This window comes from Syngnathus acus, chromosome 21, assembly GCF_901709675.1.
Source record: "Syngnathus acus chromosome 21, fSynAcu1.2, whole genome shotgun sequence".
Taxonomy (NCBI): Eukaryota; Metazoa; Chordata; class Actinopteri; order Syngnathiformes; family Syngnathidae; genus Syngnathus; species Syngnathus acus.
Genome location: NC_051105.1, coordinates 1006069 through 1024474, shown reverse-complemented (window position 1 = coordinate 1024474; position 18406 = coordinate 1006069). Strand labels below are relative to the sequence as shown.

The following is an 18406-nucleotide window of genomic DNA, read 5'->3' as shown; positions in this document are numbered from 1 at the left end:
GGGCTAATCTGAATGTGACCCCTGATCGCGACAAATAAATTGGGAATCCTCAAGAGTGTATTCCAAAAAATAAAAACCCAGAGGCAAACACGTTTACCCAGGCTTGCCCGGCTCGGCCCCCACCCTTTGCACTCTGGTGCTTGTGTGCAGAGGATTTGCCGGCAGCGTGAAGCTCTCTAGCTCTTGCTCGCTCGAGCCGCCATTTATCCAGCGCGGGGAGGTCCGAGGCGCCTCTCCAGCTCTCAGCGGCGTGAGATTGGCCCCTCGGGCCGGTGGCGAGATAAAGTGCGCCACGGAGAGGCTTAAGACGGCAACCGGCTGACACCGTGAAGTTGGCCACGCAAGGCCGTGGCGTTTTCAAACTATTTATGCATCGTGGAGCAAGCGGGTGACGGGGACAGAAGGGGCCGGCGTTTGCCAAATTGTCTGTTTGTCCAAGGAGACCCAGCTCGTCCTGAAGGGCGTGAAGGAGAATCTGCTCAAAGACTAACTTTCCCGCCAAGCGTAGCACACATTGGGTGTTTTTCCTAATCGCCTTTATTACTGTCAAATGCAATCCAGCCATTTACCACAATTGTCTGCTCGCGCTCAAAAGTTTGTATCCGAGGCGTTCAAGAAATGGACGTTGCACCAAAGTCTGAAAAGAAAAATCAATTGTAATCCCTTGCTTTGTCAAAATGTCCTTCAAATGTCTTGTCAATCTTTTCCATTTGTCATAGAACATCCCTGCAAGTGCATAAAATGGCTTTCATCTTACCTGAGGCTTTCTTGGGCGCCATTATGTGATTGTCATTCTGTTTTGTGTCCGACTGTTACACCACCGCCAATTCACGTAACCTCGTTTTGTTCCAGTTGATCAAATTTGCCGTCTGATCAAATGCAGGACGTGGCCGTTCACAGGGATGACGACGTTCTCTGACGGGTTTTTGTTGTTGTTTTTTTTCAATCCAAAGGACAGAACCGCTAGTTTTTTGAAAAAGTCTGGCTGGATGGGTTTTTTTTTCCAGACAAAAGGACAGAATAATAACAGCTATTCTTTTTTTGAAAAAGGCTGGCTGGCAAGTCTGCATGTTCGCACGTAGTTATTACTGACACAAATCTCAATCACCTTTTGCACAAAGGCATTTAAAAAGTCATTTCAGACATTTTTTTGGTGCCCTAAATCAGAAGCCGCTTTCCCCGTCGTAATGCGGCAAGCCGATGCCGAGGACAGTGGAGTGGCTGCGAGCTGTACTCGCCGTACTTGCATCCACTGAGCCCTCTCCAATTGATATCCTTCACCAGTGGATGACTTGTTCATCTGGTGATGATTGCGCACCCTTCAACCAGCTGCAAAAGATGACCTCGCCGCGAGTGCGCCCGTCGTGGGCACAAAGCACAACCTTGAATCCGCTTGTGTCGACAACGCTGTCATTGGGAACCTTATTATTAGGGACCGGGCCACTACGAGCACTCAATTATTGAATAGTCACTCATACTGCTATCCAGTAGAACCTTTGACAAAAAAAAGTACATTTTAAAGAAAGACATATCGTGTATCCTGAACTTGCAATTTGCCTTTGACATTTTCACTTGGGTAGCCAGCCAAAGGCGTATTTGAAACGGCTAAATATAGAAGCAGAGAAAGCAAGACGTTTTACGACATTTTCAGCATATGCTTTGCATCGCAATGGCCGTTTCTCAGGAATTGACCAGCGAGTGGAAAATTAATTGAATTTTCAAATATACTGGTGGAAGATAGGAAATCCAAACAGTAAAAAAAAAAAAAAAAAGGCTGCGATGAAATTGGGGCTTTCAAGCAGCACACCTTTTCCGACTCTTTGTCTGTAATGGCTTCACCGAGTTCCGCTTCGTGTAAACAACCAAGCGTAGCGTCAGCGTCACTGTCAGCCCCAGAAATTCTCAAGAACCGTGCACTGTCATTACTCGCTGTCACTTTGAATGTGAAGTCATGAAATGTTCTTTTCTTCAACCCAAGACGCCTTGCACAACTCTGGGCGAGTGTAGATAGGTGCCTGAATTGAAAAGAGAAACATCATGCGGAGAGAGACTAATCCTCGCAAAGCTGGGAAAACGTTTGATTGCGGGCTTTTAATCCATTGGGCAAGGCTTCGACCCATCTCCAAGACCCCGCTCGTGGGCCCGTTAGCAGCTCCTCGGCGCCGGCGTCCTTTTGTTTACCTGGCGGCGGCTGGGCCCGAGCTGCGGCGGGATTTGTCAAGTGAGCCGGGCGCTCGCGGGGCTTTGGGTCATGGTCGACACGGTTCGGCGCAAGATGCCGTGCCAATTCAAATAGTGCTGAGTTTGTTTGGCCCTGGCCTCGTTTTCTGACTGCATTAGCTCAAACGGTATTCATCTTCATCTCATATAATTGATGTGTCACGCATTGCTCATCTGGATCAATAGCTGACAACTCAAAGACAAAGTGGCTACATTTTCAGAAGCAGGCCACTTTTTTTTTTTCCATAGTTCTTATCTTCTCCCGGTTCTTTTATCTTAATGCTCGCTATGCTCATAGCAAATGGTATGACGATTATCGAGGACCGTATTTCCGATTGGATGTGCGGCGTCAGTATTTGGTGTAACCGACACCATCCTCATTGGCAATTTGGTAAATCATGTTTCACGTATTCATATATCGTGAAGTAAACACGTTTATGTATCGATTAAGCCGGTGAACAAATTTGGACTATTTTTCAAGTTGAATAGTTTAGACTGATTTTGAATCTGCCCTCGTTTTGTCATTAGCACGTTAGAGTATTTTTCATATTAGAAATCATTTGAATCAGCGCCCAAAATACATCACATGCACAAAACCGTGCAAATTTGCTGTTGTCAGTGAACTCCAGAGAGAAGAGTCCTGTCCGCCTCCTCTGTCTGTTGAAGAGCTTCTTTCTTTATTAGGCTTGAACAGCAGGCCCAGCCCTGGCCGTCCGTCTGCATGCTGATTATTTCTTTATTTTTATATCCGGCACACACCAAGTCACCGATGATATCATTATTTATGTCGGTCATTATTCTTTAGTAGCTAATTCATTTTGCCATTTGCGTCAGTGGAACAAGTGCCCTTGGCTCACTTTCTGGACGAGGCCGCTGCGTTCTCCTCATTGAGCCTAGCGGCTGACAAATGACTTTGTGAGCAGTGAGACGCTCTCCTGCAGGAACAAAAGGAATAGAAATTGAATCCTGGCCTCCGGCAGCAGTCTCATCCGTCATCTTTTTCAATATTGATATCCATTATAGTTATAGATTTTTTTTTTCTTTTTTTTGCCTTCTCTCGCCCCGTGGGACGGGCCGCTCGGGGGCACCGACCTGTTGATGGTGTGACTTTGACGGATGGGCTTCATTGTTTCATTGTCAGCGGCGTCTTTGAACGGAGCGCCTCGACGGCCCAAAGATTACATGTGAGCCGCGCTATGATGCAAATGGTACGCGGCCGTCGACCATTGATCGGGCAGCATCAAGCGAGGCCGCGCGAGGCCCGTAGGCTGGTGCTGATTTCTTAGCGGCTCGTCTTTCACGGATCGCGTGTCGGCTTACGGGAAGGTAACATTAATCCTCCTTGCCGTGCAGTCGATATTTGGGTTGAGGTAAAAAATTCCCGTTGCATGCCTGAATGGGCGGCGCTAGCGGTGCGTTTAAAACCCCCGGTTGAACCCGCGACATGCTCGTCATTTCCGCTTGTTACTTTCTATCGTCACGTCTTTCATGGCAGGAATTTCATTTTCCTCTTGGGTCCAAGTATGTGCGCCGTGACCGTTCTGGCGGCCGAACATAGCGCCGATGCGGCGTGGCCTTCCCTTGTCTCCGAGAGCCCGCGCAGCTAGCAAGCACGGTTCATCAGTCATCCCTCCTCTCGGTTTGGTGTCCTCAGAGAGTTCCCCACCAAGGTCGTAGTAATCTTGTTTTTGTCAGTTTCCCAGGGCTCTTTGAGACCTTCATTCATCATTTTTTTGAGCTCTTTGCCCCGCGTTTAAGGCCTTCCTTCATATGAGCTTGTTTTTATGGTGCCTGTTCAAAATTGCTTATGTTATTTCATGATGTGAATTTGGATGAGCACAATGGTCCAAAACACCATCTCATAGAGTGAGCGTGCGGGATTTTAAGGCCACTCATCCAGAAGAGCATTTGCAAGGTCACACACAAGAGTTTCTGATGCATCAAATTGTCCGTGTTTTTTTTACTCCCAGCCTCGATCATATTGGTTTGACTATTTCTTTATTTTGCTGAATGGCTCAAGTAAATCAGACAAAGGCAGCATAAACAAGGGAAAAAAGCACAGAAGCTCATTTTTGAGCCTTCTCGGATTTTATCCACATTTGAATAATTCTGATCGGATTCAGATCCGAGGACATCGTATTCAATGAATATAAGTATAGTCATATATATGAACGTCAGTCTAGGCACCTTATATTCCAAGCCAATAAGTACACAGTAGGTCGTGTGTGTCGCGATCATGAGGAAAGGCTTCGGCGTCAGGCGTCGAACGATCCGAGCTTCTTTCCACGCATGACGCCGCGCTCCCGGCACGGCCGAAGCGCAGACGGCAGTCAGCGGATTTGCCACGCTCTTTAAGCACGGCAGGTTTCCTCTTCTCTGCGTCTGATTGCCATTTGCTGCTCAACTGTCCTTTGGATGTTTATCCATCCACCTCATCTCCTCTAATCTGATGTCACGTCAGCCTAATCTCTTCTCGGGTCTTCTCGACAAACTTGATCGCAAGTCTTGCACTTTTGAGAAGGAAAACAAAGCCACGCCAAAGCGACGGAGGCGGGGCGAGTCCCAAGCACGGATCGATACGACATGATGTAGCGCCGGTGTTATTGTGAGAGCGCGCGCTATCTATCTATCTATCTATCTATCCATCAGGCTAATCATGTTGGTCATTATCAAGCGTGTCTCTTGATTCCGAGGATTTAGCAGATGTAGCAACAAGGGGGATGAAGGTCTATCTGGGATTTGAGGAGTGAGAAACAATGGGAGGAAGAGCGGGAGGAAGGCTTCGCACCACCGTAATAAGGGGAGCTCATATTACCAATCAGCCTATTCCAGCTTCCACTCAGAAACCATTCTACCATCCTAGACTCCATCCATGTACATTACAGGCAAAGATTGTGCAAAAATCTGTCTGAATGTTTGCAGGCGGGTTTTTCACCGCATACTAGCTAATCCAGCCACCTCACAGGCGTGGAAAGCAGATAAGTGACTGCCAAGTCGTGACGAAGGGCGAAATAGGATCTAGCCAACCCACAAGCGCCCTGACGGAGGAACAAGGAAGCGCTGTGAATCCAAAACAAACATGCGCTACCCCATGCTGTGTCTTGTTCACAATCATTTGAGATTTCTGTCTTGGGGGATTGGATTGCGGAATCTTTTTGGAGTCCGGAGCAGAGAATCAATCTTTTCAAGTATACGAATCCTTGTGTGTACCTTGCCTTGGGCCCGCTGTTGATGTATTGGCATGCTAATTACAAGACTGTCCACTCGAGACGTTGCCCATCGATTGAATGTTTATTCTCAACCGTGGACGACACGAGCCCAGGACCTCCTAATCTTCACCTCTAAGAATCTCCTGAAAGTCGGCCGAATCTATTGCTTTGCAGAACAAAAAAAAACAACTTCTTGAGGAATCTGTGGGGGGGAGTCAAAAAAATGAAAGTTTGACCTTTCGGATTCCGAGTGAAAGCCAACTTGATCCGATGGCGGCAAATGGGGTTGGGCGCACACCACTCATTGGCATCAAGAGTTCGTTTTCCTTCATGTGTCGCGGGGGATCACAAGAAATAACACAAGTTTCAAAAGGGGAAAATGAAAGAGGCGACACACGGCGGCGGCGGCGGCGGCAACGTGGGCGTCCGCGTGTCAGGGAGATTAAATACACAACACGAGAAAATGATGCCAAGTTCCGCCCCTTCACCATCTTTTCTGTAGTCCCCCCCTGTGAGTTTAAAAATAGAACGCGTCTGAGGAGGCGTGGGCCCGCAAGGAAGGTGTGCAGAGACCGGCAAGAGCCGTATGCGCTAGGAGAATGCAATTTGAGATGATCCAAATTGCCTTTTCTTTCAGCCATCCCTCGCCACCCCCCACCCACCTCAGCCACTTGCGAATCCTCATATGCACTGGCTGAGTCCCTAAGCTAGTGTAAGCCCGATGGCGGTAAGCACGCTGTGAGAAAAATCAGCAGGATGGAATAAGAGAGGCCGTCCAAAAAGAAGAGCAGGATTTAGAAAGTGATAGATGGGCGTCGTCGTCGGGAGTGCCAAATGGATGGAGGAGATAGCGTTTCACATGGAAACCTCCCTTGTCTTGGACGGCGAGCGCGAGGAGAAGCACGTTGGCCAGTGTGCTGCGTTGCATTTGACCATGAAACGATATCCGCTGCTTTTACTCAATGGCTAATGTCGATTTTCATATTGTATGTGCAAATGTGCTGAGAAAAAAAGAAATGATTGCTATGTTCCAGACACACTATGAGATTAAAATGTTGACATTTTTGTCTTTCAGGAGGAGAGGGCTCGGCGGAAGCGGGTCAGAAGGAAACATCCACCTGTGACATTTGTCAGTTTGGGGCCGAGTGTGACGTGGACGCAGAGGACGTTTGGTAAGATGATGGGGACAAAATCGCTCATCCCGATTGTTGCTATTGTCATTTATTGGACCGTCTTAGAGGAGTAAGCGCGTGGATGAGAAATGTTCACTTTTCAGCACACGCTGAACCTCCACTGAGCTTTGGTGCATGGCTGACCATTTCATTTAACCTCAATTACTATTGTGCGCCACAGAGAGAAAGCAGAGATTCGCTCATTCTGGAAATCCAATTACCATCCTTACAGGACTTGCCAATGTCAGGCCAAAATGAATTTAGCTCACACAAAGAAAAGTAGTTCGGCGAGGACGCGTTCATACATTTGGACTTCTTTGTTTTGCTTCGCCTGGCTCGCCGTTTATCAAGTCATCCACATGCATTAGCAGAGAGACCATAATACAAACAGCCTCGGGGCCTGCGTATATGCAAAACACTCGGCTCGCATCCCGGGATGTTCGGCTTGACAACTTGCATCTGACAGACTCTCGCAATTTGCCACATTTGAAATGTACATGCTAACATCGCAGATATGTAGTTGCGACATGCTAAGCTTCAAAAGGCAGGATAAGATGTGTTGGAAAAAATCAGTCTTTGCTAATGATCGCACAAAGGCTGCAACGGGAATATAAGCCACAGTAACCGGAATGCTCGGGATCAAATGTTGCGTGTACCAAACAGCCCGAGTCGACTCGTGCTAATGCGACCCGCTAAATGCAGCGTTCATAGACAATTCACAGGAGTACCGTTTCAAAACAAACAACAGCATATGGTGCGCTCGCTTTGGTGCTTAACACGAGAGCAAAGACAACCCGAAGCAATCATGCATCTCATCAAGGTTGACGCAAACAAAAAGTCAAACAAGCACTCTTCACTTTCTGCACAGCCCGAACGGATCTCAGCAAGAATATTTCTGGTTAATATTCCGACAGATAATTACAAGGCAACATGGTGTCATTTTCATCAGAAGGCAACCATCCGGCATGCAAGCGTGCACGGGGAAAAAAAAAAGAAAGAAAAATCTTGATTAAAATGACAGGTTCTTCCAATCAGACAGCAGCTGATTCCAATCATAGCAGCTGCCAGTTAATCAATCAAGTGGAGAGCAATCATAGTAATGACAAAGCGGGTGGGCAAGCGAGCGAGCGAGCGCCAATGCGGCGACGTTCCTGTTTTCATTCCATCGATTAAAAACAATTAACAGTTGTCGAAGCGTTGAGGCACACACACACGTCACACGCGTGACAAAGTGGCAAACTGTTTTGAGAAATCAACTCAGATTAGCCTGCGTGTGATCATTAGCAGGCCGCTCGCAGAGATTCATCTGTGGAAATGCTGAGATAGAAACTTGCAATCAGCACCTACGTATCTAGAAAAAAAGCAGGCCTTACCTTTTGGAGACTTCTAGACTTGAGCGTGGAGATATAATTTGCCTCTTTTCAGCCGTGCCTTCTGGAAATGCAACCAGGTTTCAAACAGAGTTGATCTCCTCTCTGCAGCATTTCAGATTGGCAGTGGTGCTCCCTGCTGCTGCTGCTGCTGCAGCAAAAAAAAATAAAAAATCACGACTTGTGTCAAATAATCTTCAGGAGGCATTGCGAGGGCCAATCTTTTGTATGCTTGATGGTTTGTGAGCAGTATAGGAGCCAAACAGCCTGCGGCTGACCTATTTCCCGCCCCCTTGCACCTGTAGACATTTGGGATGATTGGATTGCCTTCGCTCTGCAAAAGACGAGCGGCACCGCGACCCGATGCCAGATAAGCAGCCGTAAATGGAGGGATGGATAGCCCGGGGCCACCTATCTGACAACTTCTTTGCCCCAGTTCTATCAGAACTATATTTAGCTCCCTCGGTTTTTTTCATCCTTGCCAGACAGTCGTGAAATGAACCCAACGTCGGGCTGGTTTTGACAAGACAAAGACGTTGACGGATGTTGACAGGCCTCCGGTGGATTCAAATCAAAGAGTCCAATCAAAAGGAATTAAAAAAGAATTGGATTTGATTATTATTAGGACGGTGAGGATGTTTGGCTCTTTGTGCCTTGTGATCAATTTAGCAACCATTCTGGGGGAGGCGCAGGCCAGGCCGTTATTATATTCCGACGTTTCATGGGTGTCAATTACATTTGATTCATATTTATTTATTTATCATTTTGAACTGTTTGGGTGAAAAGCTCGTTCTTTACATTGAATGCAATTTTTCCAAAAACATTTTGACAATTTGTTGGATATACATTTGAAGATGTTCAGTCGGGTTGAGGTCAGGAGATGATTGTAGCCGCACTGTGTGTTGGAATCTATTTTGTTGACAGCGTGGGATGCTGTGTTGTGTTGCGTGGTCATTATTTTACTGCCGAGGCTATGCTTTGTCTTTTGATAGCAAGGCGGGAGATGGTAAGATAGTCACTCCGTCTTTTGCAGAGGTCACGTTGACACCTTCAGGCACCCCAAATAGGCCTGGCAGCTCATTATTCCGGCAGTGGAGATGTTCTGGAGGCTCCAGATACACCAACGGTTTCAAATGCCTGCCTGCCTGCCTGCCTGCCTGCCTGCCGGCTTTTTAACAGCTGCTCTCGTAATATGTCGCATTCGCCCGACATCAACTTCCCTACAATGTGAAACACCTTCATCCAAAAAAGTCATTGTCCTCAAAAGCTGCCATCAAATCTGAGATTTCCATCAGTGATCCAAACAGACAGAATCAATGATGTCAAACCCCAGACAAGCTCAAAGTCTTAAGTCCAGTATAGATAATCATTAGGAACACAGGACGGTCTGAAGTCAATATTACAAATGACAGGTTTATTTCGGTCCGGCCCGAAGCAGCACTCCTTTGAGTTCACCAAGTTTGGTGACCGTGAGCTCTCGGTACTCGCCTCCTTTCCTTGCCAGCGCTCGCTATTTCCAACACTCCGCTCTGCGAAGAGGCCTAAGCAAAATGAGCAATTTACCTCAAGGATCGATCGTACGTATATATCCCCCAAAAGCCTTTTAGGTCCATTTGCGGTGTTAAACTGTAACTACGGACAAAAAAGTCGGCCCTCAAAGCAAACTGTAACAGGGTTTGTTTGTGGCCAGGCTACTCCAGAGCCGAGCAATCCAAAAGTCACTACGTCCCTTTTCAATTTGAAAGTCTTCCACTTTTGAGGTTATGCCTGCATATATGTCATGTTTCTCCAGTCAAGCAAAGGGGGAAAATTGACTTTGGGGCCGCCGGCCCGAGCATGAAGTGCCTTTTACCATCTGAAGCCAGCAGACAGTCTGGAGAGGGGTGGGGGGGGGGTTTGCTTTGATGGGACTGAAATAATCGTAGGCAACTAATCAATACAACACATCCTGCTAAGCCCATCTCCTGAGAGACATGGTTCACACACACAAACACACACCTGTACACGCCTTCACACACACCATTAATGGTGCTTTGTTCCTCCCTGGTGTGTGTGTGTGTGTTTGTGTGTGTGAGTGTGTGTGTGTGTGTGTGTGTGTGTGTGTGTGTGTGTGTGTGTGTGTGTGTGTGTGTGAAACGGCAAAAAACAGCGTCACCTCACAAGACCGAGGTGTGTTTTGCACACTTTCCAAGCGCGCACTGTTGTGCCTGTGAGATGCATTAGGATGTGTTGACGCAATGCAGTCTAGCCGTATAGTGTAGGCAAAGTGAGAGTCGGCATTAAAAATGTATGTAGGCCAGGCATCAGCCGCTGACCAACGGGGGCCTCTCGGGAAGGGAGAAGCGCTCTCCTACAAAGAGGCGTCGTGTTTCACACCCACTCCTCACATTTGGACCATAAACGCAGCGGAATCCCAAATCCTGTCTTGGGGCTGATTTCAAGTCAATCTCATTTTCAGATGTTCATTATAAATTCCCGACACTATGGCAACCACTTTATCTCCCGTGGCTCAGATTTGACTACTTCTGCCTCCACGCTAGGATGACATCATTAGATGTGGTTGCTCCTCTTCAGGATGGGGGAGATGCACGTTGAGTTCAATAAAAGGAAACAATTTGTCCTTCCGATTCTGCTCAACCGTTCACATTCCAATTTTGACTGCGTTGACTTGGAACGGAAATTTTACAGATTTGTTATATGCCCACATTTAGATTTGGTTCCGGAAATTTTGTTCAGGATCATTTGGCGACGAAAACAAATGTTTGCGACATTAAAAAAAAAAGAAAAAGGTTGGTGAATGTCTTTCCCAAAATATCAACATTTGCAAACCTTGGCCACTTATTAGCTTTTGTTCATTGTCTCGAGGGACTTTTGGTTCTGCCGTGTGATGCGTAACAATGGCGCTACTATTTGCTTTTCTTGACTTGCACTGATCCTGCCATACTTTGCTGCACGCCATTTCAATCAAGTGGCCGCCTGCCTGCCTGCCTGCCTGCCTGAATGCCTGCCTGAGGATATTTGTCGTAACAGAGAAAATGAAAAGGCAGTGAGAATAATGACAGATTCCTAATTACGGTGTACGGTCCATTTTTTGTCCTCGGTGGAGTGAAGTGAAGTGCAGGCTGTACCCAAAGCCTCCACCTGCAGACAATTTGGAGTCTTCACTGATGCCGAGATGCACGTTTTTTTTTTTTTTGTACCCGTCGGCATCCGTCAATTGCCAACGGCTCAAAAGAGGCCAATTGAGTCCTTTTTTTCAACTCTGCGGAAGAGCAAACATTTAGCTGCATAAATTGCATTTTAATATGCTTTCGCCGATTAGGGCTAAATGAATAAATGACGAATTGACTTAGTCTGTCTCTTGGGAATTTAGTACAACATGGAATATAAAAGCCGGTTAATTAAAACATTGTCGGATGTTCTTTAAGGGGGAAGAAAATAAGGGAATCATTACAAAAAGGACTTTTCTTTTTTCTAATTAACACTCATTTTATGTTACGGGTTAAATGAATGAATTCAAAAACAAATAGTAACTCGGAGGCAATAGATAGAGGTACGTTGCGGGGCCTGGAACACGTACAATGAAGATGGTGCACATGTTTATATGACCGGATCCAAAAAAAAAAAACCAGCATTCAATCAATAAAAGTGCTTTTACAGTGTGCCATTATGTTTTGGACATTTCCTATCTGTATATTTATTTTCCAAATAGCCTTGGTACCTTTCTTAACCTCAGCTGTTGGCAAACAGCTATAAAAACAATATTGTTATATTTTATTCTCGAATAATATTATTATAATATTATTTTTGTATATAATTATCAAAACAAACAAAAGGATACATATAAGATATATGTTGACTTTGATACTTCATTAAAATTCAGTGTGTTCTTTTGGATCAGCACTTGGGTACAATAGGCGCGTCGAAAGGCGTCCGAGCAACCAGTGTGCATGATTATCCACTTTCAGCTGGGCGGAGATAGTGTCAGGTGCGGAAGGACGTAAAGAGATGGTAAACAAACACTTTGGCATAATGGCATGCTAATGCCACGATATTATCAGCGGCCAAGTTTGTACTTTCCATTCAGGGCTGTTTTCAAGAAGCTGTGAAATGTGCGCTTTTCTTATCTCTTTGTTTCCATTGTGAGGGAGGTCCTTTATCGGGCCAGCCTTCTGTGCAGCCTGTCGTCTTTTGTGCAAAGTTTCATCTATTTGCCGATTGTGTCAAAACACAATTCCAACGGGATTACAATAATAAATTGTAAAAAAAAAATGCATACAGTCAAGCTTTTACATTAAGGCTGTTTAACTAGGCAGTCATTTTTCGCTGACGTCTCGCGGCGGATGTTCTACGTCCGGCGTAACTGGGCCGTTGTGTGTGTGTGTGTGTGTGTGTGTGTCGCAGGTGCGTGTGCAACATCGACTGTTCCCACATCAGCTTCAATCCAGTGTGTGCCTCAGATGGTCGTTCCTATGACAACCCCTGCCAGGTGAAGGAGGCCTCCTGTCAGAAGCAGGAACGCATCGAGGTCAGGCACCTGGGACACTGCCAAGGTCAGACTCCAACGTTGCCAAATGACCACATCTTCCTTATTTTATTTTCCCCATCAAATCACAAGCGGGATGCAAATGAGATGAGGGCAGAAATGAAACTTACCTTTGTGGCTGAGCAGGCCCAACCTGTCGATCGTGACCATTTCCAGGAAGTTAACGTTCCTTGAACTTCTCGAATGCGACACCGATTGTGGCCATAATTTGCAAATGAATAACAAGCACCATCTGTCGGCGAGATGCATTTGTGAGAGCGATCCGACGTGCGAATTCTCATTCAAAGTTGCCCTTCATCTTTTCCCCTCACAAGCCGATGACAAAAGACAGGGAGAAATAAGAATAGCACACCCCAGAGCCTCCTGCGGGTTCGGCTGCCAACTTGAAAAACACGTCGGCATCACAGGAAGCAGGCGATGGCGTCAAGCGCCAAACGCTGTGCGGGAACATTTGATCAAATAATAAAGCAAAAGCGGCATGGCAAAGCTCAATCTGCCAATGCGCCAGGAGAATGTCAAAGAACATCCAGCCGTGGTTTTCTTTTCGGCATCGTCCATCCGTCCACGTGGCGACGGGCGACGCCTTTGCCTCCATGGCATGACGCTAATCTGACAAACAGTTATCGTGGCCGTTAATGACCTTTCCGTCTTCCATTTTCCATTCAGCTTTTGTTTACGTTGTTCCAGCCGCAGAGATATTCAGCGTGGTTAAAGCCCATAAAGTGGCTCATTTTTTGCTGCTAATCCATGTGGCTGAAGATAAGGATGTTTTGTTTTTAATTTTAATTTGCCTGCATTTGACTGCAACTCTTTGCAATTGGCAGAATGTGAGGAAGTTGCGCTTTCATTTGCACCCGTCGCCTCTGTCGGCCATTTTGGAGCGATCGTCACGAAATAAACGAAGGCCGTGCAATCGGTCCTAACTCGCCGTTTGCGTAACACGCTTTGGGTCTGAAAAAGGAGATTGATGACGCTGTACTTTGTGCAATTTGTTTCAATCGCGGGAGAAGCGGCCTCGCTCGCTACGGCCCGAAATTTGGAGGAGCCCATGTGAAACTCGGAATTAAAGCTGAGCGTGGCACACGCGACCAATTTTTCATGGCGATTCCTCAAATACGTGTCGCGACGGAGCGCACGAAAGAAGCGAGCCCACGCTCGCCGCACGCGGCCGGCGCATTTCTTGCTTTTTTTCCTTCTCACAGTGGCTGTGAAAGTGCAAATCAAAGTTTGTCAGAGTGACCGTTTCTTTGAAAAGAAAATCAGCGCAACGCGCCGGTAATGAGTGGGAAGCGGCCCTTTTGCTATTGTGAAGTGCAATTTTCCAAGCAGAGGCAATAAAGGGAGCAAAAAAAGAACAACTCTCACTTATCTTGTGTGCGTGCGCTCAGACTCCTTCCTCTCTTTTCTGCCCTTTGTACACCACAAAAGAGAAAATAAAAAACATGGCTGCACATGCTGTCCACATTTATATTATTAAGTGGCAGGTGCTCTTGCTCCCTGCGCCCTTTTGTCGAGGTCAAATCACATTGAATTCTCTGACCCGCCGCTGTGGCATTTATTCCCACGTGTATCTCCTAATGTCCGGGGTCAAAGGTCATCGCTTGAACGCAATGTGTCTTCCTGGCCTTTCTTCAGATGGGAACAAAGGCGGAGATAGACATTTTGCACCCACCGACATCACCGGTAAGTGCGTCTTAACGTATGGAGCAGATGCTTCACATACATTTGCGCGCTTCATGGCTCGCTCTCCGTTTTCTCTCGCCAGGAAACGGACAAGCAGATGGACTGTACACGCCTTGTCCAGATCTCTACAAGAACTACTGCGTACACGGAGACTGTCAGTTCCCAAGTATACCTGCCCAGCCCTCATGCAGGTGCATACACACACACACACACACACACACGGAAGGTCAGCCGTTTTGTCCTTCATCCCAGCATTGCACAGTCCTTGTGTGAAAATCACATGCGGCATTTATTCGTTTTTGGAAGCAAATGGGAATTGCGAGATAAGAGATTTCAATAATCCCAAAGAGGAAAAAAAACCTGTGTTGTGGCGTTTGTGCCAAAATGACAATGAAAATAAGTTTACACTATAGCTAATAACGCTACGCATTACGTCATTAATTTTCATTCTCATTGTCATCAGCTGCTTTGCTGAAAGAGCCAAAGAGAATTGCGAATGCAGTGCGGGGTCGACACCCGAGCACGTTGTCAAGTGTCGTCGCTCCCGCTCTCGGAACGTATTGAAGCGGAGCGCTCGGAATCCTCGGATGCCTTCTCGTCTTTCTCGGGGACATCCATTTGTGGAGCAAAAGAGTCTCGCTCGAGCGTACATACGCCATGGTGCCAGCGCACGCCGGCAGACACACTTTAACTTGGATGACTCGGCTGGCGTCGCTATTTTTGCACTTGGCTTTTGTTTTCTTTCAACCCTAGATCCACTTTTTACTCGGCTACATTTGGGGGAATAAAAACTGAGCAAGAGGCATTGATTGTTTCATTTCAAACGTCTTAAAAGTTTCAGCGTCCCATTTCTAAACACAATAGATGAGCTAAGGAATAGCAACAGCGCGGTTTAATGCTTTAAGGAAGGGATATTGACGCTGTTCCCAGACAATAGAATAATCATTTCATTTTGTAAGAGGGAGTTCTATTTTCCGTCTTAAGAAATGTTTGTGCTCACAGAATGAATTCACTTCATTTCTCACGGCACCATCGGTGCATCCAACAAAGCTCGTTGCAGCTCTGCTTACCTTTTGGCTTTCTTGTGAGTGTTCCTTGCTGTGGCGGATCTTCACCAGCGTCAGATGCTGAGTCATGGCCAGAGAAACTCTGCAGGGGGGGGGGGGGGGGGGGGGGGGATTATGTCAATGGTACAAATTGTGACATTTCTGCAAAATTCCGAAAGGCACATTTGAATGTTAATAAAAAGTGTTTGGTCCTCATTGGTGATTAAGCAGCAAATAGCCGCTAATGAGCCGCACGCCGCCACTGCACATTCGTCTCTGGGCTGCACTAACACACTCCAATGCAGACAGCGGAGATGTTCGCTTTGCATAAAAGCGCGATGAGAAAGCAAGATGGAAGGAAGCGCAACTCTAACTGCACAGAGGGAATATGTAATTGTACAGCTAAAACTTCCATCATTTACGGCGGCCTGATAGTGGAGCAGCCAGAGGGTCTGGATATCTCGCTGAGCGACTATCTCTCGCTCTCTCGCCTCCTTTCTTGCTTGTCTAGATTGACTTTTTTTTTTTTTGCTGTGGTTGTCAGAGACGGGTGGTCACAGATCTTTGCTGCCTCCTAGCGGTCCCACAAATCACAGCTCAGACCTCCCCCACCCACAAGACGGACGGCAAGGTTGAAACGTTGTGTGAGAAGGAGGCTGAACTGTGACCGTGTGCATGTTGCACCAAACAAGGCTCAGCCGCTGTTTGCTGGTAACAATCTCCCCCGAGACAGCCGGAAAGCGGCTCAGTGGAAGAAGGCCAGATTGCGAGGCAGAGGCAGACAGGCAGAACGTTAAAAGGTGGACCATTTAGCTCCTCTCAGAGGATAGAGATCATCCGGATTCCCTCTGTCGGTCCGTCCGTCCGTCCGTCTGTGTGTTGCGGCGTATCCACGAAGAGAAGGCAATGTCTGAGGACCGGCGAGGAAAGCTGAGTCGCAAGACGGTCGTTCGCTGCAGGCAGACGGAAGCCCAGATAAACGTCACCATGTCGGCTGCTGTCGGCTTTTGCGCGAATACGATGTATTCATTGTGTTAGCGAGATAGGAAGGGCCGCCGAGACTCAAGCCGGTGATTTGCCTGACATGTACGTAATTGTCAATCCATTCCCATGATCATCTCAAGTTGTTTGGAACATGTTCATTATCCGTTTTTCAAAAACCCCTCTCGGTCATTCGTATTCCAAGAATAAAATAGAAACTAGCTATCAAGTCACTCCGCATCTTATATCAATCTTGTACGTATGAATCGAGTGCGACTCATCAGTCAACGATTTCCCCCAGCGGCAAATTGCGCAATAGGCAACGAGAAGGCCAGATCTCGGCACGCCGACGCTTGATGGCTGATCCCCGACCGTAGCGACCTTCAGCCCGTCTTTTTGATCGATCGTTCAACGGCGGTCGGCACTGGAGCTCGCACGTCTCCCGTGTCTCGCATTGATTATATTCCTCATAACAAGAAATCAGGATGAGTACGGGCAACCCAAAAGAGGAATGTTTTCGGAGATTCTTTGTGCGGTATAATGTCTTGGCCACACATCTATCCAACACATTCATTTTTTCTTCAGGTGACGCAGCAATCCGTTTGCGCTTGTGTTTGTTTTGTGCTTGCAGCTGCCACTCAGGTTTCAGCGGACCCCAGTGCGACACCAAAGAGTACAACGTGCTCTACGTGGTCCCGGGCTCTGGCAAACTGCACTACGTTCTCATCGCCTCCATCATCGGAGCACTGCAGGTGGTCATCATCTGTGTGGTGGTGCTCTGCATTACCAGGTGAGCCTGACGAATGGGCAGCCACTCTGACCTTGTTTGGGTGCTTTTCTCAAGCCAGATGCGGCACATCCAAACATCCTGCCTGCCCCAAGCGTCTATCTGTGCGAGCGACGATTTATTGCACCTCGTAACAAGATGAGCACTGGTAAAGTGTCGGGAGGATGGGGTAAAAGCAGTAAAGAGGGAAAATGGATCAGCCCAAAAATAACAGCTAGAATATTATATTATGTTATAGAGCCACTTGTCAAGAATTCGTACGTGCTCGAAACTATGTTCAGGTATGCACGATGACATCATCAATATCAGGATTGGTTGGTGAAGTCCAAATCGATTCCGTAGTTCAAACATGACGTGCGTGATGTTGTCGTCCGCTTTTCACATTTCTTTTCATCAGTGCCACACAAAGTGCCGAAATGAAATACGACGAGATTTTCCAAACGTGTTTCTTCTGTGTGTCTCCCTACGCAGAAAGTGCCCTCGCTCCAACAGGATCAACCGGCAGAAGCAAAACAATGTCCACTTCAGCTCCGAGAACACCATGCGCGCCTCCACTCGACTTATCTGAGCCTGTCGGAAGGATCGGCCGTACGCTTTCCGGAAGGCGTGTCTCGTTAAATGTCCCCCGTCCGCCACACTTTGTAGAGCAACCCCCCCAAAATGTAGGATCGACTTCCCCTTCGAGGCCGGGCCCTCCATCTTTCTCTCTCTCTCTCTTTCTCTCGCCCTCCATGAACTTCCAAGAACGCCGGAGGAGGCCGAGGGGCTACGAACAAAGACAGAGCTGGCGCTTCAGGACTTCCAGACTCACCTGCTGAGAATGTTGTGGATAGCCTCACTTTCAAGATCTTGCCGGAGAGGACCTTGTGAACTCGGGGCGGGAGCGAGGGGGGGTTGAGAATACTGAATGTGAGTTTGTACGTGTGAGTGTAAATTAGATGTGTGACTTTTGGTAGATGCGGGTTAGCCGGTGTCTGTCATTTGTAGGCGATGGGGGTAAAAGCAAGGTGGGGGTTGGGGGTAGTGCAAAGCAGGGTAAGAGTGGACTATTAAGGCTTTTTTTTCTTCCCATTTGGATGGGTGGGAGGTTAGGAGTACTGGGGGGGGGGGGGCTACACGTGATGCCTTGCACCTTGTGTTAGAGGAGTCCCTTGACGGAGGTCACAATGTTATTCTAGCGCTCTCTTCTTTGGTTGTGACAATGACTTCAGCTACTAGGTTCCGTTTCCATGAGTTATTACTACGTTGTCTTGATGGAGTCATTTTTTTCTGTCTATGTAAATAAATAATTTATATCACAAAATGTAGCACGGCGGCTCCTTTGTGTTTGTCAGCGCGTACGCATAAAGGTTATACACATATTGTGCATATATAGTATTTCTTTCTATCTAT

General features: G+C 47.1%; 1 protein-coding gene across 1 annotated transcript in view; it reads left to right on the top strand.

Moving 5' to 3' along the window:
- Window positions 1-18321, top strand: part of tmeff2a (transmembrane protein with EGF-like and two follistatin-like domains 2a) — a 49780-nt gene extending 31459 nt beyond the window's left edge. Inside the window, exons 5-10 of the mRNA XM_037280870.1 lie at window positions 6505-6601; window positions 12376-12524; window positions 14153-14200; window positions 14283-14391; window positions 16859-17017; window positions 17486-18321. Of these exons, the coding sequence (XP_037136765.1) occupies window positions 6505-6601; window positions 12376-12524; window positions 14153-14200; window positions 14283-14391; window positions 16859-17017; window positions 17486-17582 (659 nt within the window). The 3' untranslated portion in view covers window positions 17583-18321. The remainder of the gene's footprint in view (window positions 1-6504; window positions 6602-12375; window positions 12525-14152; window positions 14201-14282; window positions 14392-16858; window positions 17018-17485) is intronic.
- Window positions 18322-18406: the final 85 nt, after the last annotated feature.